This window comes from Mercurialis annua, linkage group LG5 (assembly GCF_937616625.2).
Source record: "Mercurialis annua linkage group LG5, ddMerAnnu1.2, whole genome shotgun sequence".
In the NCBI taxonomy this organism is placed as follows: domain Eukaryota; kingdom Viridiplantae; phylum Streptophyta; class Magnoliopsida; order Malpighiales; family Euphorbiaceae; genus Mercurialis; species Mercurialis annua.
In genome coordinates, this window is record NC_065574.1 from 46,569,125 (window position 1) to 46,592,707 (window position 23,583).

Genomic DNA, 23,583 nt, shown 5'->3' on the forward strand with positions numbered 1-23,583 from the left:
TCTATTAAAATTATCCTTGTTTTTATCATGACTTCCGACTACATCATTAACCCTAAAAATTATAAATAGTCCTGCTTTTTTACTACTAATCTACTGAGTGCGTTATCATAATCCCTGCAATTATAGCATTAGTCATTTTTTATACATTTTGCTAAACATAAGCCAGTAATTTACACATAATGGTTCAACATAATAATAATACTAAACATTAAGAAATTCCCATTTATACAGAAACCAGTGACTTCATCGAAACCAACCAAGAAAACTAACAAAAAGAAAAAAGAATTGAAGGAAATTTTATAAAGAGTCTATAATGAACACAATCAAGAACTTAATCTGCAATTGTGCTGATATTACTATAAAACGGTGCCTTCTACTTTGCCAAACCTTATTGTAATAATTACATTTACTAAAAAGTATACGTACAACACATTAATCTTTTCAAGATTACGTGCCGTAATTTTCATCGTATCGCCACTATAATCGATCACTTGATTAGAATGGAGTGTAAATTTGCATCTGGCTTAAGATATGTTCGAAATTATCTGTTTGCTTCTGTATAGGATGAGTGTGCATTCCTTCGTAAGTTGTTACTACAACATCTTCATCTTTTGTTAAGCGTTGCACTTGCTTTTTTACGTTGCACCCTTGATGTGTACACCTATAGTAGCTCCTGCAAATTAATGAATAAAAAAGTAAGTGTAACAATCATTTTAATTCTCATCATTTTATCTATTTATGCAAAACGTGAAATAATCATATGGACAATGACGAAACCCGGGATTACTACATTAGAAAAGTTAAAATCGCAACATACATTATATGTTCGGGGTAATTTTATAAGTTGGATCGTAATATGCAATAATTTATTAGCCCATTTTGAGTATTTGCTTTCGAAAAGCTAGCACATGTACGATAATGTATTGATTTTTAACAGAATTTTTTTTCTATATCGGATTTATAGTAGACCACTCTCACATATGTGAATTTCATAAATTAATAGTATCTGGGTAATTAAGCATAGAAATATGTTTCAAATATGAATTAACTAATCAAGTATTAAGAATTTTAAGTAGTTGATTGATTTGACATTATTGGATAACCATTGAGGCATTGAGAGCTACTAGAAATGGTTGGTCTGTGTCCATAACATCTTATTGGAGAGTTTGGCAAGAAATGGACGTAATTGATTACATGCTAACTGCTAAATTAAAATACAAAACCCAAAGCAATTCTCTTTAATTTAATACAGTTTAAATTGTGTACACTGGAGATGTGGGATTCATTCAGAGACATACGAAAAGAGGTTAATGGTACTTTAACACAAATAATTAAATTGATTTTGTTTCAAACAGATTCTAACTATATATATTACATATCATTTGTCGTAGCACCCTCAAGATTTATAAAATTGTTACGATGGATATGGATCAAAGTGCCATCCGCTAAACAAATTAATAATAGTACAACACAAGCCATATAAATTAAGGCAAAATATATTCAAAGTTTTTTGCACTTCTCATTTTTTTTATTTGATTTTTAAACTTTCGAAAATAATTTTATGAAATTTTTATGTTAGTAAAAATATGAAAGTGCGGTACACTTCATATTCTAAGTAAAACCGTTTTTAAAAATACAGGATTATAAAGAAATTGAAAAACTTTGTAAAATTGTTTTCAAAATCACATAGATCAAGTAAAAAAATAAAATCGCATAGGAAGAAAATTTAGGATAGATTAAACCAAAAATTTATATGAGTACGATAGGCCATCAAGAAACCCTAAAATTCATAGCTTATATTTGCTCAAGGATCATCAAAGATATATATGGTGGGTCTCTAGTAAAAAATATTCATTGCACATATATATAAGAATAATTATCAATAATTAAATTAATTCAACATAAATTAGAGACAAATATTGAAAGAATGAATAATGAACAAACCTTGGAAATTTGTTATGTTTCACAGCTTTTTGTCCATATTTTCTCCACCTATAACCATCATCAAGAATATCAACTCGGCTTCTTGTTTGAAAGGCATATCTTTGCTTTTTAATCTTCTTTTCACCTCTCTTTTTGCTTGATCTAATCTCATCACTTTCACCAAAGCTTCCGCTATTTATATCCATGCCTAATTCGGGTTCCGGTACCGAAGAACCTACTTGATCATTTTCTAACTTCAATTCCAAGAAACCCGCATAAGAATTATTATTATTTCCTTCAAAATTGGCAAGAACATGGGAATTATTTGTCATGTTTGATGAGACAGAATAATTATTAGTAGTAGTAATAGATGATGGCTGTGTTGGTGATGATGAATATGGAAATAAGATTTGGAATTTTTCCATTGAAAAACTTGCACTCTTTATATAAAGATATTTCAAAGGGAGAAAGTAGAACAAGAAGGAGAAGAAGATGAGGAAGGTCTAATATTAAAAGAAAGAGGCGGCTACTAATCAAAATATTAAATCATTAATATTTATCTAATGTGTGGAAAAGAAAAAAATTATTAAAGCCAAAGAAACATATGCATAAAGAAAAGTCGTAAACGGCAAGAAAATTCTACCATGATGAAAGGAAAACTATAAATTGATTTAGTAAATTTTCCTTCTTTTAATTGGTTAGATTTTATTAGAGTTCCACTAAATTTTAAAATAATATAAAAAATAAACTATGGATTTTGTATTAGCGGTTTGATGGTCAAATAAAAATTTATTGACTCTCAACAACTACCCAGTGTTTGATAAAGAGCAAACTACTCTAAGACCCCCCATGGTTTATAATATCAAAACTGAGGTACTAAATCGTTTGATTTTCAAATAAGGGGTACCAAAATGTTAATTATGACAAACGTGGGGGCCTTAAAGTAGTTTGCTCTTTGATAAACATTACTTCCTTCCGTTTATAATATTTGTCGCACTTAATTTTAATACAAAAATTGAAAAAATAACTATTATGTCTTAATTGGACATATTTATCCAGCTATTCTTATTTTAAAATTTGTTAACATTTATTATTATTATTTTTATTTGTGTTGTTGTATTTTTTAATAAATTAATTGGAGAAAGATTTGAAAAAATAGCAATTAATGCCCTCTTGATCACTAAAGTGATAAATATTATGGACCAAAAATAATTTCAAATATGATAATATTAGGAACAAGAGGGAGTATTTGTTTAGTTTCTTTTAAAAATTTAATATAGTTACTAATATAAAAAGTTGTATTTCAAAAGAAACATCAAATTTTCTAAAAAGAAAAAAGAAATATCAACTAATATTCATTTGTATTTATCAAAACAAAAACTATTAATCATTTTAATTATATCATATAAACTAATTTATTTTTTAAAATAATTTATCAATTACATAAAATAAAATTATTAACTTATAGTAATCATTAATTAATTAATTTCCTATATTAATTAAAATGTTTTTCAAAATTAATAAATAATATATAAAATTTATTTTTTATTTTTAAATTATTTTTCTTATATAAGTAATTCTATTATATTTTTTTTGTAAAGTATAATATTATGATTTATAATACAAATTTAAATTTAAAATAATACCTTTTATGATCATTTACCATATAAAATAATAAAATTTATATTCAACTTTATTGATTAATGTACTATTTTTTTAAAGACTCGTAAGTTCATTATAATCATATAAAAAAATAAAAATATAAATCAAATAAACTGTTTATTTAAATTTAAAACTCATAAAATGATTAGAAATTATAGTTTCTATGGTAAGAAGATAAAACATTCCTTGATAATAATTTTTATATAATTTGAATACTAGTGAAAATTATCTATTAATGATAGATTTTAAAAGTTAAATTAAATTTTATCCAAGCTGAATACCAGTTGAAAATTAATAAAAATTATACATTAACTAGTTATATACTTGTGCAGCGCATAATTACGATAATATTTTTTATTTTTATTTCAAATCTATTCAATATAATCAAATTAAAAATAAATTATTAATTGATTAACTTATTATTAATAGTTCAAATATAAATTAAATTAATTAGAAAAATAATTATTTAAAAAAATTATGATTGATATTTAAAAATAAATTAAATAAATAATTTATATAAAGAGTTTAAAAAAAATTTCAATTGTATTAATTTTTAAAGTTAAAAATCAATATAATTAAACTAACGATTTATCTAAAGAATTTAAAAAATGCTCCTTTAATAAGAACTCACATGAGAACTATCTATAATAGATAGCTTATTCAAATTGAAAACTTAAAAGAATTATTTAATAATTATATTTTTTATTGTAAGAAAAGTAAACATATAGTTTATTCAAATTTAAAACACATAAAGATGTCCATTTGGTCCTCTGTTTTATATGCATTAATAATTAATAATAATTTTAAAAATTCATTGAATATTCTACCAAGTTGAAAATTATTTAAAAACTAATTAGGTTTGTTGGCTCAATTCGACCACCGACTTAACTTCAACCAGCTTCGTTAAGTTCAAGTCTGATAACTCTCATCTTGCAAATACTTGCTTCCTTTCTAGTTTGTAGAAGCGAATCATCGCTCAAAAACACAATTTTTTATTTGGTTGTTCACTAATCAAGAATCATAGAATTTCAAATCAGTTTCTTTTTCAACGAGATTTATTCACGCAGATCAAGTTGCTTGCTCTCTCTACTTCAGTCTTGAATCTGGATTTATATTATTTTTCATTGCAAATCGACATATAATTTTTGAAATTCTACTGCATAAAGTTAATATAAAAATTTGGAAATTTCCAATCGATATCAAAAATTATTATTATCAATGTCTCAGTTTGACAAATTCTAAATTTAAAAATTTTTAGAGTACAATTTGATTTTTTTAGTGCATATGAGATTTGAAAGGTAAGAAATATTCGGATATTTTTGTCACGAAGCAATGAATTACACAAGTTTACTATTTCTTTAAGGTGTTCTTCATTACAAATATCACAAAATGAGTTTTATATATAATAGTAATTATGTATTTATAACACTAAACTTTTTCATTAGAAGCTAGTGTACAATATTGTTTTTACCTTTCATTTTTTGTGATTGAACTAATATAATTATTTATTAAAAAATTTAACAGCATTTAAAAATAAAATTATTATATTATGCAAATTAAAAATTAGTCAGAATGCTCATTTAATTCTCTTAACTATATAAATATACAAATGATAGTTTTGAAAAATCAAGTAAATATTTTATTCAAGTTGAGAACCAATCAATAATTAATTAAAATTATCTAATAATAATAATTTCTAAAAATTAAAGGGTTAATGTTAAAGAAAATTACGGACTTTACACGTTTTTCATTTTAATCACGCATTTTAAATTTGTTCATTTTCATGCACGAACTACCACTTTTTCTCAAATTCATGCACGGTGCTGAGGTGGCACTCATTCATTGGTGTAAACTGACCTCCACCTCAGCGAATTACACCAATGGAGCCGTGACAGCTCCGCATTGTGTATGAATTTGAGAAAAAGTGGTAGTTCGTGCATGAAAATGAGAAAATTTAAACTGCGTGATTAAAATGAAAAAATGCGTAAAGTTGGTGAACTTTTATGACATTAACCCAAAATTAAATAACTATTTTATACAAATTGAAAATTATACATTATTGTATAAATATTATTTTATTCAAATTGCGAATTAATTGAAAATTAATAAAAATTTCGTAATATTAATTTTTTTTTGCCATCTTAATTATAATAATATATCTATATAGATAGATTCTAAGATCACCATTAAACAACAACAACAAAATAGAAAAGGAAAAATGAAAACATCGGCGGATTGATTAGGCAAAAGTAAGGTGGAAAAAGAAGGCTGCTTCATTATGAATAAAATTAATTGCTAACCGAATTAAAATTAACATATTAATTGTTTAATTTTCAAATAAAAAGTATCAGACTGTGAATTATAACATGTGGAGAGTATTAGAGTAAATTATTTAGAGGTGTAAACAAATTGAGATACTCGTGAGTTACTTGAGATTAACTCGAAAAAAAAGTCGAGATCGACTCAAAAAATTCGAGCCGAGCTTGAGTATCAATTAAGGAGCCTCGTGAGGTTCGCGAGCTTAAACGAGCCTCACACATATAATATTAAAATTATTTATTTTATTATATTGTCTTTTCTATCTTTAAATTTTAGTGTATATACACTTTATTTATTAAATATTACTCCCTCCGTCCCAAAATATAGTCCATTTTCTCTTTCTTTTTTGTCCCAGATTGCTGTGCATGTTTTTAGTAGATAAGAATTTAAACTGTCGATTTTTTCATACTGTCCTTATTTAAGTTTACCATTTAATGTCAATAACCTAAAAAGTAAATTAGTCATAACATTTAATAATGGTATGATAAAACAAATGAAGATAAAATTGTGAAAAATTACAGTATTAATTGAATTTTTTTAAACTATATGAAAAGAGGAAAGTACATTATTGTTTTGGGACGGAGGGAGTAAATTTTACAGAAAAAAATAAAATACATCAAATATTATAAAGTTTAATTATTAATTGTATTTTTTTTTATTAAATTTGAGTCAAACTCGAACTCGAGCTTGTATAACACACTCGAGCTCGAACTCGAGCCCGTTTGCACCCATAAATTTACTCTTAATTAAATTTTAAAGGGAAATTTGACGTTTCACTTTTATAGCGATTTTGTCGCAACGTTTAAAACATTATAAAACAAATTTCAACCTTTTTTATTTTTAAATTTTGGGTTTTGTTTCCGGAAATTTTGTGCATATGTGGCAGTCATATTAAATACATGTATTGGCATTATTAAATCCCAACGTTTCAATTTTTTTTATAAAATCATATATTATCGTGTTTTTGCACTTTATAATCTAAAAAAAGAGACAAAACGATCGGAAAACTGACTAGAGCTATAAATTGCAAAAATAAAAATGGTTGGAATTTGTTTTATAATATTTTAAATGTTTGAGATTAAATCTATAAAAGTGAAATGTTGGGATTTTTTGCTAATACCCTTATTTTAACTATTTTTTTTTAAATAGCTATTCTTCAATTTTTTTTAATATATTAAAAAGTTTAATTTTCACTTTTTTTTTATTTTGGTCTACCTTTTGAATTCTTGGTCATTTCAGTTAGCACGAAGGTTGGACTAGTAGCAGTTTGTTTTCAGTCGGAATGAATAAAGCATATGACACATGTACAATTCCATGCATGAAGACTATAAGTTTCTTTTATATAATCTAATATAGTGCATACTTATGATTACTTAATTTCCTTGAAGCTGCTCAATTTGCCTCGTGGTGCATGTATTTGCCTGCCTTCTTTTTTGTTTTTCCACGCACTATGATTCTTGTAAAAAGCAACATCAAGAAACTGATTTTCCTCTAATATATGGTCTACCGAATTAAAAGGGAGACTCCATCAGATATTAAGCAGAAAAACTCACGTTTGGCTTTGGAATTAATTATTTTAGAATTAAAATATAAATTAAAATTTATATATATATATATATATATATATATATATATATATATATATATATATATATTATACAAATAGTGATGTTTTAGTTGATTCTGAAAAATAAGAAGTGTTTTGGGTATGGAACACCACATGAATGTGTATGTAAGAATTAAATTTCCACATCTTTTGGAAATAAGACAATCATTGAATTTATAATTGATAAATCACGATTCGAGCTGCCCTCCAATATACCTGAAGAGAAAGAACAAATAGAAGTCAGAAAGAACGTCAGGAGAGTTCACCGGAAAGGAGAAGAGAAAAATAAAAGATTAGGTGTGAAAATAGAGTTGTAGCTTAGGGTTTGCACATAAGGTGGTTTATATAGTTATCTGTGCAAACCTTTTCCGCTTTTCTCTCTCGTTCCCACTTTTCTATTTGCCTTAGGTGGCCGATTCAATTACACCTCGAGTGCTATGTCAGGTACGAGCTGCGCGGGGAACATTCTCGTGTTTCAGCAAATCCGATGTGGTCCCCCCCGAGATCATCTCTCACGTGCAATGACTTTTATCTGTCATTTCAGATGAGCGGACAATGGACACCCTTGCACGGATTCTAGGTTCCGAGCTTATATGCCGTCGACTTATGGAACTATCGAGCTATCACAAAGATCTAGTGCTCTGTGCTATTTTCCTAACATGGTATCATCTCTCCGAGCAATCTTGAGGAGCTGTTTCTCGGGCTGTTTGTATGTGGCCACCTTTTTGGGTTACCCTGTATCTCGAATATTATATGCTTGACATAGTGACAATATTCGAGTTATATATTATTTCTACGTTATCAATAATGATGAATTCTCTCACTTGTTTGAACAATTATTTGATTTTTAAATATATTATAGTTGCTTCTATTCCTTTTTATGAATTATAATTATTACTTTTTACAAAAAGCTATTTATAATTAAATTTTAATAAAATTTATTATAAATATTAATTAAAAAATTATAAATTTATTAAAGACTTAATTGTAATTTTAATAAAATTGATTTTAAATATTAATCAATAAATTATGAATTTATTAATGACTAAATACACTACTAAAAAGCCTGCTTTTAGCGACGAATTTTTCCGTCGCTAAAAGCAAGAAATCCGTCGAGAAACATTGTCGACGGATTCAATCCGTCGTGAAAACCCTTGTCGCAAATTGTTTTGGCGACAGACCAAAAAATTTACCGACGGAATTTTAAGAGATTCCCGACGGATTTTATCCGTCGCTAATTACCGACAGATTTTAGCGACGGATTTGAATCCGTCGCTCAATTAAAAAAAATCGTAAAAATAAATTATTAATGTTTCAGTATAAAACTACACTCAATCTAATAGAGTAAATATAGTTTTTGATATCTTATAAATTTATGTGTTATTAATGTTTTAGTATAAAACTACACTCAATCTAATAGAGTAAAGATAGTTTTTGATATCCTATAAATTTTTAAATAACATAAATAACATTAATCTCAAGTTAATCCATTAGTTCAACTTAAACAAAAATTTGGAGAAAGTGCAGAGAAACAAATATTAAGCAAATCCATTTATAAACCATTTTTACTGTACTCAAAATCTCAAGTTAATCCAATCAATTTAATTAAGAAATCAGCAAACAATACATACCTCATCAATTTGATACTCTCTGCTCATTTTAGGTCATCAAATAAAATTAAACAAAATTAGAAGTTGTTTAGTCAGAAAGGTAATTTAGAGAAAGTGAAGAGAAAAGCGGGTTAATGACATGTTTATCTCAAAAATTAATAAAATTTCTCATATTAGCCCGTGTTTAATTTTTTTTCTCAAATTGTGCTTTCTAGACCGCGGAACACTTAAGCGGTTTGGAGTAAACCGCGGAAGTGTTCCGCGGTCTGCAGACGTGGCTCCATCTGGACGCAGATGGAGCCACGTCAGTGTAAACCGCCGAAGAGTTCCGCGGTTTACAGTGACACGTCACTGTAAACCGCGGAACACTTCCGCGGTTTACAGAGGGAATTTATTCCCTCTGTCAGGGAATAAATTCCCTGGCTGAGTAGTTGTAGACCGCGGAACATTTCCGCGGTCTACAACTACTATATAAGGGGGAATCCGTTCCCCCTTATCTCACAACCCATAGAGAGAAAATCCTAATTTTAGAGAGATAGAGATAGAGAGAGAGAAAAAATTGTTAGAGAGATAGAGAGAGAAAAATTTATTAAATCGGGGAATTATTGTGGAGAAGATTTTGCGGAGTCGGTTTTCGTGGTGGAATATTATTTTTTGTGGCGGAATATTATTTTTTGGCGTAGAATATTAATTTTTGGCGGAATTATCGGGTGAGTTTTTTAAATTTATGTTATTTTTAATTATTGAATGTAGTTAGATTTAAATGATGTTTGAAATGTAATTAGATTAAAATAGTGTTTGAAATGTAGTTAGTTAAATAAATATAGTTAGATTTAGTTAATTTTTTTAAAAATATATATTATAAAATAAATTAGATTAATGTGTAAATAAAATTAGAATAATGTGTATAAAATTTATATAAATGTAAAATAGAGTAAATTAAAATTAGAAAATCGAATATATGAAATTTTTAGAATATTTTTATATTAGGTTGGAATTAGTGAAAATATTAAAATTTATGTTTTATATTATATAAATAGATTCGATACTAAAAAATTAAATATAATAGGTATTTGTTTTTAACAGTATTTAGAGAAAATATAATTTTTTTATAACTGTAGGTTTGTGAAAAAAGTTAACATAAAATATTCGTATTTACATTTAAATCGGCTAATTATTAAAAATTTGAACTTGACATGTAGAATATTTGAATTATATTTTAAATGAGAGTAACCCTCTTTTTAATGAGCTGCCAGCCCTAAAAATATAGTTAAAATTATATTTTTTTAATGTAGTAATGACGACAAATGAGCTGCCAGCCCTAAAAATTTATTGGGATGGTACAATATTATCGACTCCGGGTGGAGTTGATTATGTTTCTGGTAAATCAGAACTGGTTCAGCTGACGAGTGTAGTGAATTTTGCACAACTACAAGTCGTAATTAGAAGAGTAATTGGGCTGAAGGATGGTGACGAGATAGTGAAGATTTATCTACGAGTGCCTCGGTTCGATGAACATGGAAGATTTCAAAAATATGATGGTTTTCCTATGCAGACAGATGTTCATATGCAAGCAATGTGGCGTAATGTTTCGCGGACGCCACAAATGAGGGTACTTGAGTTTTATATTGTGTACAATCCGTTATCTCAAGTACGTGCCCAGAAGGTATTCAATGTCTTGACCCAGTGCGACAATGTAAGACAAAAGGGTGGCAATACACAGCAAGTTCGTCTACTGGACGGGACATGCACCTGTGGAAAATTTCAACAGTGGAAAATTCCGTGCTCCCATGCGATAGCTGCCTGCAACCAATACGGAGAGAACTACCGTGACTACATTTCATGGTATTACAAATGCGAGTACGGAATCTTAGCGTGGAGCTCTGTTTCATTTGAACCCTTATGGAATCGAAATCGTTGGATCAATTCCACTGAAATTCCATTTGTTCCTAACAGACAGTGGATGAGAAAGAAGGGTAGGCCGGTTGAGAGTAGGCGTAGGAATGAAATGGACCAGACATTTAGGGACAGGCGGAATAGCAACTACTGTAGAAGATGTCTTACATATGGTCATAACCTTAGTTCATGTCCTTTTAGAGTTCAGTGATGTGAGAATTTCTGTTTCCATTTATCATGTACTAAGGATGTTGTAATTCCATTTGTGTTCTATTAAAATTGAAAATCTGGCAGCTCATTCTATTTTGTGTTTGTTTAGTTATTTAGTTTAAATAACAAACTCTTGTAACACTTTTACTTGACCGTTTAATTGATGAAGTTATTTTTATTTAATTGTTTCATATTATTTGTGAACAAGTGTTTGATATTATTATGATTTAATTGTTTAATAATTTGTATTGAACAAATTGCAGCCATGGCAGCTGCTCACGATCACATGCAGCCGGGTCCTGAAAGACCGGCGCTACTTTTTTTACAGCATGACCATATCTCTCAGGATGTCTGGGATGGCACGGTAACTTACATTTGCATCTTATTTTTTGTCAACAGTTACGTTTGCAACTTAATTAAATTTTTGAACTAACTTAATGTTTATTTTTTCAGGGATCTGACGAGGGATTTCTGTCTCGCACTAGCTGTACGACTAGAAGGAGCGCTGTTTTGCCGTTCGCTAGGTTGGACCACCGTATTCGGTCGATGATCGAGCCTACTGGATTTGCAGGCTGTTTTGCTATGCGTCACTACAGCGTCGACATGCAGCTGATCACAACCCTTGTGGAGAGGTGGAGGCCGGAGACCCACACTTTTCACTTACCCGGCGGAGAGTGCACGGTTACACTACAGGACGTGGCCATTCAGACCGGACTACCAGTAGACGGTCATGCTGTTACAGGAGGTATTGTACATGATTGGGCTGCAGTGGCAGAGAGGGTTTTGGGGATTCCTGCGGGCAGATATCCTAAAAAGCCTGCAAATTCCACAGTCCGGACTTCTTGGATCCTAGAGAGTTTCCCCGACTTCGGTGCATTACCAGACCAGGCGACTGACGAGCTTGTCCATCGGTACACATGGGCGTATCTCTTGCTCGCTGTCAGGTGTGGGCATTGGACCGACTTAGAGTTATTGCTCCCGCTCTTGCCGATCCCACTATTTCACCACATCTACCACTGGGCAACAGGTGTGTTTTACTGTTATTTAATATTTTTTAATTTTATTCTATTTCTTAAATATTGACGGATTAATGTGTTGTTGTTCTTGAATAACAGATGGGGAGGCCGGAGAAACGCCAGCCGTGCGGCTCGACACTCGCTGCCTGACATCCGTGTTCGGCTTGACACATCTCGCTACGAAGATGTAAGAAATTATGTTTCGATTTTATTATCTCGTATGTTAAATAGCTCATTGTGGGAATGTTTTAATACTAAATGTCTTATATTTTATACATGCAGTTTATCTGGCAGCCGTACACTGATGATATGCTGGACACTATCCCAGCGTATTGTTTAGATGGGCGCGCTTTTTGGCGGGCCACGGTTCCACTTATTTATTTTAATATTGTGGAGTGGCACCAGGCAGACAGAGTTCTGCAGCAGTTCGGACTGCAACAGGGTATTCCAGACGCCCCACTTCAGGACCACTCACTACACTCCCTTACCCTGAAGAGTGTTGGCAAATAATCGCAAGTGTACGATATCGCTCAAGTAATATAACTTGGAAGACCAAGTATCGATCCCACAAGGAACAATGAACTAAACAACTAATTTCTAATATTCTTTAATTGGCTAGTAGGAAAATAAATGGATTTGTGTAAACTAATTATAATCTAAAGTGAATTAACTTAAGTAATTAGACTAAAAATCTGAAATCAAACAAATAAATTGGAGGTTAAACAATAATGGTAAAAAGCTCAAGGATTGATAATTCCAAATAAACTAGTAGAAGAATGGATCAGAATTTATCTAGTGATTTTATTATGAATCGAGCTATTCTAATGCACTGAATCCCGCTCTCTCAAGCCTCAAAGATTCAAATAAAATCACAACCTAATTAACTAATCAATTATTAACTTGCTCTCACAATATTAAAACTGAATTAAATAATTAAATTGTAATTATGAAGCAAACTTAACGACTACCTAAATTCCAACCCGCTCTCACGGCGTTTTCCTCTAAGTTTTTAATTACTTATGTCTATTTAATTAACAATCTCTCAATTAGTTAATTAAACACAAAATCATGAACTAAGTGATCAAATTAATTCAAGCATTAATCTTAGTAATTAAAACACAATTTTACTCACTTAATAAATCCTAATCCAATTCGAAAACTAATCTAAATGTTCATATCAATCCCCGAACAAAGGATTTAGTTACACATGCTTAAGCTTAAATTAAACAAAGAAGAAGATGAAGAATTAAACATAATTAGAACAATAAATACCGGAGTTGTCAATTTCGGAAGAATCGTCTAGATTAAACTTGAAATCTTCACAATCGTTCTTTGCAGAAACTAATAATAAACTACTTATAAAATGCTGAGAAATAGAAGCTTAAAACGCTATTTTAAGAGAATGAAAATAAAACTAATGTAGTCTAAATTATTCTACATATTCAATTGAGTCTAGTACAAGGTCTTTATATAGTAGGAGAAGTTCCGGAGTCTTCTAATTCGTATTACAAATCAATTTGTAATAGGAGTTGTAATTGTGATTTGAGGAAGAATTTCAGTCCAATTCAAAGTCTGCTGCACGCGTAATTTTCTTCTTTCCCGTTCGGGAAGCCATAGTCCCGTTCGAGACATGCCCAGTTTTAACATGGTTCCCGAACGGGAGCCTCGTTCACGTTCGAAAAAACGTGAACCGAGAGCTTTGCTCTCGTTTGGTCCTTTGTGTCACGTTCGTGAGATGTTGATTTCCTCTTGAGTCCCGAACGAGACAAGGCCTTCTCGTTCGAGACTCATGCTCATTCTGCATGGTTCCCGTTCGAGAAACCTTTGTTTCGAACGGGAACAACCTATTTTTGCTCAATCTCGTTCATGAAACTTCAATTTCTTCGTCCGCAAGCTACGCTTTTACTCGTACACGCAATCCACCATAAATTTGCCCCAAATAGTCGTTTTTCACCTAATTTCCACTGAAACACTAACAAACACTATTAAACATAAAAACGCCAAATAATGTATAAAAATAATACTACACATGATGAAAAACCGAGTAAAATAGACCTTAAATATAGGAGTAAAATACTCCTATCAAACCTCCTCACACTTACCCTTTGCTTGTCCTCAAGCAAGAAATAAATCTTACTCTACAAAATATGTTAGTAAATTTAGCACATTACTTATTAATAAATCAATAATAGAAATCCCCGACCCTATGAATAATATGAAAAACAACCTTCTAAAACCGACAACTAAATAATGATGAAATCAAATAACAATAATAATTTTATGACATAATTCAATATAACAACGGTTACTAACTCATTAGTACAAGGTCAAATTGAATCACACTTCAAGCTTCACTATCACTTGCGGGACATGGAAAATAATCAATTTTTTTCACTTAAGCAAATCATAGCACAATTTAGTAGAATCCGAGCTAATGGCATCAATATAATAACAAGTGTTTAGGGTAATCAAAAGAAAAACTCACACTTGAAAACATGAATACTCACCATAAGCTTGCTCATAGTCCCAGACTCCGCTACTTGATTCGGTAATCAACAAAAATCATATGGTCTTTTATGGGGTTGTAATGTGGCTAAGGTAAAGGGTAGGTAAAAAGGATAAATCAAAGGCTACATATCAACTTAATAGACTATTTATTACTACTATTAACTTCTAAGTTGATCTAACTCCGCTTTTGCGTTTATGTGAACTTTTAACTTTTCTTCTCTTTTTGAATTACGCTTTACTTATTGCTTTTTGCAATCTCACAATTTTTTTCTTCTTTTTGAGCTTTTTGCTTGCAAATTTCTATCTCTTTTTTTCTTCAATCTTTTTTCAAGGCGCAAACTTAATCTTTTAAGCACAATTTAGTTCACTTTCTCTTTTCACTAATCTTGAGTTTTGAATCACCTATATTCATCATAGTTATAACAAATAATATATTAAGTCGACAAGGTAAATAAAAGAGGTAAAACATAGAACGATAAAAGGTGTAAAATATGGTAAAAACAATAAAAGGTTTAAGGCTCAAATTGGTGTAATCTAGGGGATAAAGGGTAGTCTATTTAAGTGGTCTAAAAGAAAAGGGTATACCTAATTGCCATAATCATCTAATTGTTGAAAACTCAATCGTGTAACTTTAAACGGACACCGAGCAAGTTCTAGGAATAAAACATGAAATCAATACTCACAACAAGGAATTTAAGCTCAAAACTCTCAAAAGTGTGTAGTGTTATGCCATGAACTCAATTCCTACAAAAATTATGCTACTTATGCCAAAAGTTTAGAAACGACTATAAAAATAAACAATCAACATGTCATGAATCCGCATCAAGTTATTCAATTATGTTGCAACGATTTGAACAAGTCTAAATTTTGAATTCACCATTATTTCATTGGATTATGTCAACGAATTATTAAGTCATTAAGCAAGCATCGCTTATCAATTGTCGAATTAAGAAGCCGCGTTTCATACATTCATCGATTCGGGGAAATATAAGATTGACAAATTAATTAAGATAACACACCAAATCAACTAACACTTTCATAATTAAAAGACAAAGATTTAATGCGATACAAGCCTTTGAAAATAGACCACATTAATACCCTAAAACTGAAAATAAACTACCTAATAACGCTGAAAATAAAGATAAATCACCGGAAAAAAATAACCCAAACGAAAGATAAAATTTTCTTCCCCCCTCCTCACACTATTTCTAGCTATGTCCCCAAAGCTAAGAAATAAGAAAAATAAAAACAGAAAATTAACGGAGTTTGGGTTTAGAAAAACAAATCTCGCTCTAGTCAAAGGCCGGTGGATTCGGTGATGGTTCCGGTGATGGATAACGCTCTCCGCCGGCGGCATTAAAATAACCCCGAAGAAAATCCTCTTGCCGATTAAGTCGTGCCCGCATTCGATCTTGCCTCCATTGAAGTTGTGCAAGACCAACATGTTGTTCACGTCGGATATCTTCAAGTAATTTTTGGTTAGTTTCCCAACCAACCCGGTTTTGCTCCCATCCGGTTCTATTTTGCTCAACCAACTCAGAAAACCGTTGGTCAAACCCGGAAATATGAGCCGCTTCTCCGGCTTGAGAAGTTTCCGCGGGTTCCTTCCCCGCTCTTCTTCCTTCTCCTCCTTCTTCTTCCCGTGCTACCGCTTCTCGTCGTGTTCGTGTCACCAATCGTACCCTTCTATTATAGGGAATAACTTCTCCCTTCTTCACAAATCCGGCGACATCCAAATGGTTGATGTTAAGAGACCGTGCTAGAATGGTCTCAAGAGTTGCCAAAGTAGACGCCGTAGGCATACAATTGTATTTCTCGGCCAAAGCACGAATAATGAAACCATAGCCAATCTTGGATAATTCGGTTGGAACTTCCCTCAATCGCTTCAAAAGACGATACGCCGTGTTGACTTGGTAGGCTTCTATCTCCGGATGCAAAATAGCATTCAAAGCTAAAAGATCACTCTTGGCCACCTTCGAATATTCACCACGCCCGCCAAACGAGTGGCCAAACCACTTCAAAAACACCACAATAGCTATGTCTTTGATTTCATTAATTTTGGATCCCCTTGACCGATAATCATCACGATCCGTCAATTCTCTCCATATCGCCACTTGATCAAAATTTTGATCCCAATCCATCAACCCCGTTCCCCTCATTCCAAACATTTCCTCCAAATCTTCAACACTAAGTGTATGGCTAGTGTTGTTGATGCGGAAAGAAATAGATGTAGGAGAACCGCTAACCGGTTTGAGAGTAGAGAAGAATTCACGAGTAATTTCATCGTAAGAGTGATGACTAACCTTTGATAATGCCGATAAACCCAAAATATCCAAATAGCGCTCGACCTCATCCTTGATGCCAAGGCTTTCCATATCATCAAAATCGATTTGAAATGGAACGACCATTTCCCTTTCTTTGATACTCAAATATAAATCACCTTCCTCCTCCGTATGGATTTGGAAAGGTGCGTTATAGCGAGTAGTCAATATTGCCGAGGTGTTAACCCGAGATGAGGATGGAGCGGTTGATTTAGTACGTCCCCTTCCCACAGCCGGTAAGGGTGGATTCGCCGCTTCTTGATTTCTCGTGCTGGAACGACGGATTGGTTGATTTTCGGCGTTTTTGCTTCGTACCATTTTTGCGGAATGTGAATTTTCTAAGAAAAATTTAAGGGAATAAGAAGAGAAAATATTAGAAGAATTATGTTGGTGAAGAAAAATGAATAACAATGCAAGGTATTTATAGGAAAAATAAATCAAATCTCAAGATTTCCCTCCACTAATTTCAAACTCCCCATTTAATAACTTAGATTTGATTTAACGGTTTAGATTGAAACCATGTAATCAATCCAAGTGAATTTTAAGCACTAATTAGTGGTTGAGATTTGCCAAGTCATCAATCCAAGTGAAAAATTCAATTTTGTCAAAGTACTAATCTCAAGGAAACACAAATATTAAAAGAAACACAAGTTTCAAAAGAAACACAAGTCCCAAGAAATCTACCATATTTAAATTCAAAATTCAAAATTCAAATTTTTCAAAATATCTGATGCGTCCCGAACGGGAATAATTTAATCCCGAACGGGATTAGGCTTATTTCTCAGTTTTAATTTTGTCCCGTTCGAAACCCTATCGAAACTAGGCAAAATTGCCTTGTGTCTCGAACGGGAATGGTCTTTCCCGAACGGGACAAAGGAAAAATTTGCCTAGTCCCGAACGAGAAAGGCATTCACGTTCGAAAAAAATAGCATCCGAGGGCTGGATCTCGAACGAGAAAGATCTTTCTCGAACGAGACCAAGGCCAATTTTTGGCTTTCTCGTTCGAGAAAAGCTCTGTTCCGAACGAGAACCTCCTGAAATCTTTTATATACCTGCATAAACACAAAAACTCACCCCGGAATTAAACGGAAATAAATAAACAAATCAAAATTAAATAAGCATAAAAAGAATAAAAAAAAATAAAAAAAAAAAACAAAACACGTAACCTCTCGAGATTGCCTCTCGAGTGCGCTTTATTTTCGGTCAAAAAGCTAGACCATGGCCCGGAATTTATGTAGGAGTGGTGAACGTGATTTGTTCCACCACTTGATCCGTCAAAGGTCCAAGATACGGCTTGCACCGTTGTCCATTTACTTTGAAGATTTCTCCACTAGAGTTCTCCAATTCCAAAGCTCCATGACTTGCCACCGTTCGAATTTTGAAAGGACCGCTCCAACGGGATTTTAATTTCCCGGGAAATAATTTGAGGCGTGAGTTGTAGAGCAAGACAAAAGAGCCTTCCGAAAAAGTTTTAGGAACGATATGAGCGTCGTGCCATCGTTTCGTCTTTTCTTTGTAAAGCTTGGCGTTTTCATAAGCATTTAACCGAAATTCGTCCAACTCATTGAGTTGAAGCATACGTTTCTCCCCCGCCGCTTTGAGGTCAAAATTTAGCTTTTTAATGGCCCAATATGCTCTATGTTCAAGTTCCACCAGAAGATGGCATGCTTTCCCAAAAACAATACGATATGGGGACATTCCGAGGGGCGTTTTAAAAGCCGTACGATATGCCCTTAATGCATCATCTAGTTTTAGTGACCAATCTTTCCTTGTGTTATTAACCGTTTTCTCTAGAATTCTCTTTAGCTCACGGTTAGAAACTTCAACTTGCCCGCTTGTTTGAGGATGGTACGGAGTAGCGACCCGATGATAGACTTTATATTTCCGCATCAAGGCATCGAATTGCCTATTGCAAAAGTGAGATCCACCGTCGCTTATTATTGCTCTTGGAGTCCCGTATCGATTCATCAAACGTTTGAGAAAATCCAACACTACTTTGGCATCGTTAGTGGGTAATGCTTCCGCCTCTACCCATTTTGAAACGTAATCTACGCACACCAATATGTATTGCTTTCCAAACGACATAGGAAATGGACCCATGAAGTCTATTCCCCATACATCGAAAAGTTCCACCTCTTGAATGTTGGTAAGCGGCATTTCATCTCTCTTAGATATGTTCCCCACTCTTTGGCATCGATCGCAATGACTAACAAAGTCTTTTGCATCGCAAAATAGCGTAGGCCAAAAGAATCCGCACTCTAGCACACGAGCGGCGGTCCTTGATGTACCATAGTGACCCGCATAGTCCGAGGAATGGCATTGACTAAGTATAGGCATCATCTCTTGTAGTGGGACACATCTCCTCAAAATCCCATCTCCACACACCTTGAAGAGGTACGGTTCCTCCCATAGAAACCGTTTAGCATCGCTCAAGAACTTCTTCCTTTGGTGGTAAGTCAAATCCGGCGGCATTATTTCGGAAGATAGATAGTTTGCGATATCCGCATACCATGGCGTTTCTACTTCCGAAAGTACCATCAACATCTCATCCAGAAACGTTTCATTAATCTCTATGCCACTTATAATTGGTTCTGGAATTTCTAACCTTGACAAGTGGTCGGCGACGACGTTCTCCGTTCCTTTCTTGTCGCGAATTTCTATGTCAAACTCTTGCATAAGAAGCACGCATTGGATTAGTCTCGGTTTAGCATCTTGCTTTGCAAAAAGGTATCGAAGGGCCGCATGGTCCGTATAGATGATAACCTTAGAGCAAAGTAAGTACGACCGAAATTTATCCAATGCGAACACCACCGCAAGCATCTCTTTTTCGGTGCTGGTGTAATTGAGTTGAGCACCCGCCAATGTTCGGCTCGCATAGTATATCACATGAAGCTTTTTCTCCTTCCGTTGCCCCAATACGCACCCAAGTGCTATATCGCTTGCATCACACATGAGTTCGAAAAGGGAGAGTCCAATCGGGTGATGAAATAATTGGGGCCGAGCTAAGGGCTTCCTTCAACATAGAAAAAACAACAAGGCAATCATTAGTAAATTCATAAGGAATATCTTTAACAAGCAAATTAGTTAAAGGACGAGCAATGGAAGAGAAATTTTTGATGAATCGTCGATAAAACCCGGCGTGCCCTAAGAAGGCCCGAACGCCTTTTACGGTAGTTGGTGGTGGTAATTTCTCGATGATTTCCGTTTTTGCTCTATCTACTTCAATGCCGTCCTTGGAGATTTTATGTCCCAAGACAATTCCCTCCTCTACCATGAAATGGCACTTCTCCCAATTCAAGACTAGATTGGTCTCCTCACACCGGGCCAACACTCGTTCAAGATTATTTAAGCACATCTCAAAAGAGTCCCCGAATACCGAAAAATCATCCATGAAGACCTCCATAATATCTTCAATCATATCGGCGAAGATGGAAGTCATACATCGTTGAAATGTTGCCGGTGCATTACAAAGACCAAATGGCATCCTCCGATAAGCAAACGTTCCATAAGGACATGTGAAAGTTGTTTTCTCTTGGTCATCCGGGAAGATAAGAATTTGATTGTACCCGGAATATCCATCGAGAAAACAATAATAAGCGTGGTCCGCTACCCGCTCCAACATTTGATCGATAAATGGTAACGGAAAATGGTCCTTCCTCGTCTCCGTATTTAACTTGCGGTAGTCAATACAAACACGCCATCCCGTTACCGTCCTAGTGGAAATTTGCTCACCCTTCTCGTTCTCAATCACCGTCATCCCCCCTTTCTTTGGAACGCATTGAATGGGACTAACCCACGCACTATCGGATATGGGGTATATAATTCCGGCGTCGAGAAGTTTTACTATCTCTTTGTGCACGACCTCCTTCATATTTGGATTCAAACGCCGTTGTCTTTGAGCCGATGCTCTTGACTCATTTTCTAGGTGGATCTTGTGCATGACTACCGAGGGACTAATTCCTCGGATGTCCGAAATTTGCCAACCGATCGCCAATATATGTTGCTTCACCACTTTGACAACTCTCGCTTCTTGTGTTTCCGACAAGTTGTTTGAGATGATGATGGGAAGTGTCATGTTGTCGCCCGAAAACGCATACCGTAAGTGAGACGGTAGCGTTTTAAGCTCAACCTTTGGTGGAGAGATAGAAGAAGGTGGTGTCACGCTCTCTCTTCTAATCAAATTTTCGGCTTTCGGCTCATCTTCTTTGGAATATTCTTCCCCAGAAGTTGCTTGTGTCTCCTCGGAATGGAATATGACTTTTGAAACCGGAAAAAGTTCTTCCACGATTCCATCAATCATATCCAATTTCATGCACTCCACCTCCTCAAAAGTGTTGCGCATAATCCTTTTCATATCAAACTCTACTTTGTCATCATCGATACGCAAAGTGAGTCGTCTGGCGTGCACATCTATCAATGCCCTCCCCGTGTTCATGAAAGGACGCCCAAGAATCATAGGGCATGTTTTATCCGCCGCATAGTCAAGTACGACAAAATCCACCGGAAAGATGAATTTGTCTACTTTGACTAGAACATCTTCTACCACTCCGTATGGCTTTTTTAGGGAGTGGTCCGCCAATTGAAGCATCATTGATGTTTGCTTCAAAGTTTGATCACCAAAAATATCCCTGAAAAGAAACAAAGGCATTAGATTGATACTTGCCCCTAAATCACATAGACAATTAATTGAATTTAAATCGCCTATTTTGCATGGAATTGTAAAACTCCCTGGGTCCTTAAGCTTGGTGGGCAAGTCACTAAGGATGAGTGAGCTACAATTTTCCGTTAGGGAAATTGTGCCTTTGTCTTCCCAACTCCTTTTCTTCGTTATGATTTCTTTGAGGAACTTCGCGTATTGAGGCATCTCACGCAAAGCATCCGCAAAGCTTATATTGATTTGGAGTTTCTTAAAAATTTCCAGAAATTTATGGAATTTTTGGTTATCCGGCGTCTTCTTCAATCGTCCCGGGAAAGGGACCTTCGGCACAAATGGAGGAGGAGGTGGCGGTTTTACATATGGAAGTTCGGTTACTTCCTCCTCATTTGTTCCCGTAGTTAGATCGATCGCTTTCTCTTTACTTGCATATGGATCATCAAGTTCTTTCCCGCTTCGGAGTTCAATGGCTTTGACTTGCTCCCTTGGATTTGACTCCGTTGTAGACGGTAAACCCCCTTGAGCTCTATTTTGAAGCGAGATGGCAAGTTGAGAAATTTGAGTCTCGAGATGGTGATTGACGGAAGCTTGGTTCTTAAAACCGGTTCTAACTTCCTCAATAAGCTTGTCAATTTTGCTCCCCTCATCCGTATTCCGATTTTGAAAACCGGGTGGGGGTTGTGGTCGGCAGTTGTTGAAGTTGCCTTGGTTTTGTGGACCACGGTTTCCTCCTTGAAAATTTGCTCCTCCCGTATTTGGGTTGGCATTGGCTTGGCCCGAATTTTCCCTCCACGAAAAGTTAGGATGATTCCTCCACCCCGGATTATAGGTGTTGGAATATGGGTCATTGCCTTGCCGTTGTCCATTGACATAGTTGACTTGCTCATTTGAGTTTTGATGTAGGACGGGGCAATCCATTCCCGAATGATCGTGCCCATCACAAGTCTCGCAACCCATTTGAACTACCGCAAGTTGAGCATTCCTTTGATTTGCTTGTTGTTTGTACATCTCGAGTTGTGCTAGAAGTGTTGCATTCTTCGCTTTCATTGCTTCAAATTCTTGGGTTTGCTCGAGGGTCATTATACCCTTTTGAGGTGGTTGCCTCAACCGCTCTGTTGACCAAGAACAACTATTTGTAGCGAGTTCCTCTAGCAAGTTATTGGCCTCGTCATAAGTTTTCTTCATAAGTGATCCTCCCGATGCCGCATCAATCGTTGCCCGTGTACCCTCATTGGTACCATTGTAGAAAATAGAGACAAGATGCTCCCTACCTAGATGATGATGCGGACAATTTCTTTGAAGCTCTTTGAAGCGTTCCCAAGCTTGGTATAGAGATTCACCATGTAATTGGAGAAAATCTATAATTTCCTTGGTCATCCTCGCGGTCTTGCCCATAGAGAAATACTTATTGAGAAAAGCTTGTGCCAATTGCTTCCATGTTGTGATTGAGGTGCTTGGAAGTGATTGAATCCAATTCCTCGCCTTATCCCTCAAAGAGAAAGGAAAAAGACGAAGCTTGATTTGATCCTCCGTCACATTATGGATTTTGAATGTGTTGCATACCTCCGTGAATTTTGAAAGATGGGCGTTTGGATCCTCGCGTTCCAACCCATAGAATTGGCAACGACTCTCAAGTAGTTGAATCGTACCCGGCTTGATTTCAAAATTCTTAGCGAGTATAGGAGGTGCAAAACATCCATAGTTGGCGTTGTCTACGTTGGGTAAGAAGAATTCACCCAAGGTACGTCTTACGGGAAGAGGGGCAACCCTCTCGTTTGGCCTATTAAGAGCTAGGCCATCATGTGGTGGTGGTGGTGGAACAATCCCCTCGTGATTCAACGGAGGGTTACGGTCGTCC

The 23,583-nt window shown here is 34.2% G+C and overlaps 3 protein-coding genes and 1 non-coding gene across 4 annotated transcripts; 2 read left to right on the forward strand and 2 right to left on the reverse strand.

Annotated features, from left to right (window-relative positions):
- Positions 1 to 277: 277 nt before the first annotated feature.
- On the reverse strand, positions 278 to 2,424 carry LOC126680311 (probable WRKY transcription factor 75). The gene is made up of 2 exons (XM_050375415.2): positions 1,945 to 2,424; positions 278 to 673 (listed from the first exon to the last, which is right to left on the reverse strand). Exons 1-2 carry the CDS (start codon positions 2,346 to 2,348, stop codon positions 496 to 498), a joined length of 582 nt encoding a protein of 193 aa, XP_050231372.1. The 5' UTR covers positions 2,349 to 2,424; the 3' UTR covers positions 278 to 495.
- A 9,024-nt stretch (positions 2,425 to 11,448) lies between these two features.
- On the forward strand, positions 11,449 to 12,309 carry LOC126681957 (serine/threonine-protein phosphatase 7 long form homolog). The gene is made up of 2 exons (XM_050377511.2): positions 11,449 to 11,590; positions 11,680 to 12,309. The coding sequence occupies exons 1-2, from the start codon at positions 11,492 to 11,494 to the stop codon at positions 12,307 to 12,309; spliced, it is 729 nt and encodes a 242-aa protein (XP_050233468.1). The 5' UTR covers positions 11,449 to 11,491.
- Positions 12,310 to 18,301: 5,992 nt separating this feature from the next.
- On the reverse strand, positions 18,302 to 19,747 carry LOC126681958 (uncharacterized). The gene is made up of 2 exons (XM_050377512.1): positions 19,168 to 19,747; positions 18,302 to 18,861 (listed from the first exon to the last, which is right to left on the reverse strand). The coding sequence occupies exons 1-2, from the start codon at positions 19,745 to 19,747 to the stop codon at positions 18,302 to 18,304; spliced, it is 1,140 nt and encodes a 379-aa protein (XP_050233469.1).
- Positions 19,748 to 22,998: 3,251 nt separating this feature from the next.
- LOC126685203 (small nucleolar RNA R71) lies at positions 22,999 to 23,105 on the forward strand. Its single transcript, XR_007643315.1, has one exon. It is a non-coding gene; the product is annotated as a small nucleolar RNA R71 (small nucleolar RNA).
- The last annotated feature ends 478 nt before the right edge of the window (positions 23,106 to 23,583 follow it).

Coding starts and splice junctions, on each gene's coding strand:
- LOC126680311 (XM_050375415.2), bottom strand. CDS start 2,348: ATGGAAAAATTCCAAATCTTATTTCCATATTCATCATCACCAACACAG. Junction 674..1,944: donor AAACATAACAAATTTCCAAG/GTTTGTTCATTA, acceptor ATTAATTTGCAG/GAGCTACTATAGGTGTACAC.
- LOC126681958 (XM_050377512.1), bottom strand. CDS start 19,747: ATGCAAGAGTTTGACATAGAAATTCGCGACAAGAAAGGAACGGAGAAC. Junction 18,862..19,167: donor ATGGGGAATAGACTTCATGG/GTCCATTTCCTA, acceptor AGAGAATTCTAG/AGAAAACGGTTAATAACACA.
- LOC126681957 (XM_050377511.2), top strand. CDS start 11,492: ATGGCAGCTGCTCACGATCACATGCAGCCGGGTCCTGAAAGACCGGCG. Junction 11,591..11,679: donor AGGATGTCTGGGATGGCACG/GTAACTTACATT, acceptor TTATTTTTTCAG/GGATCTGACGAGGGATTTCT.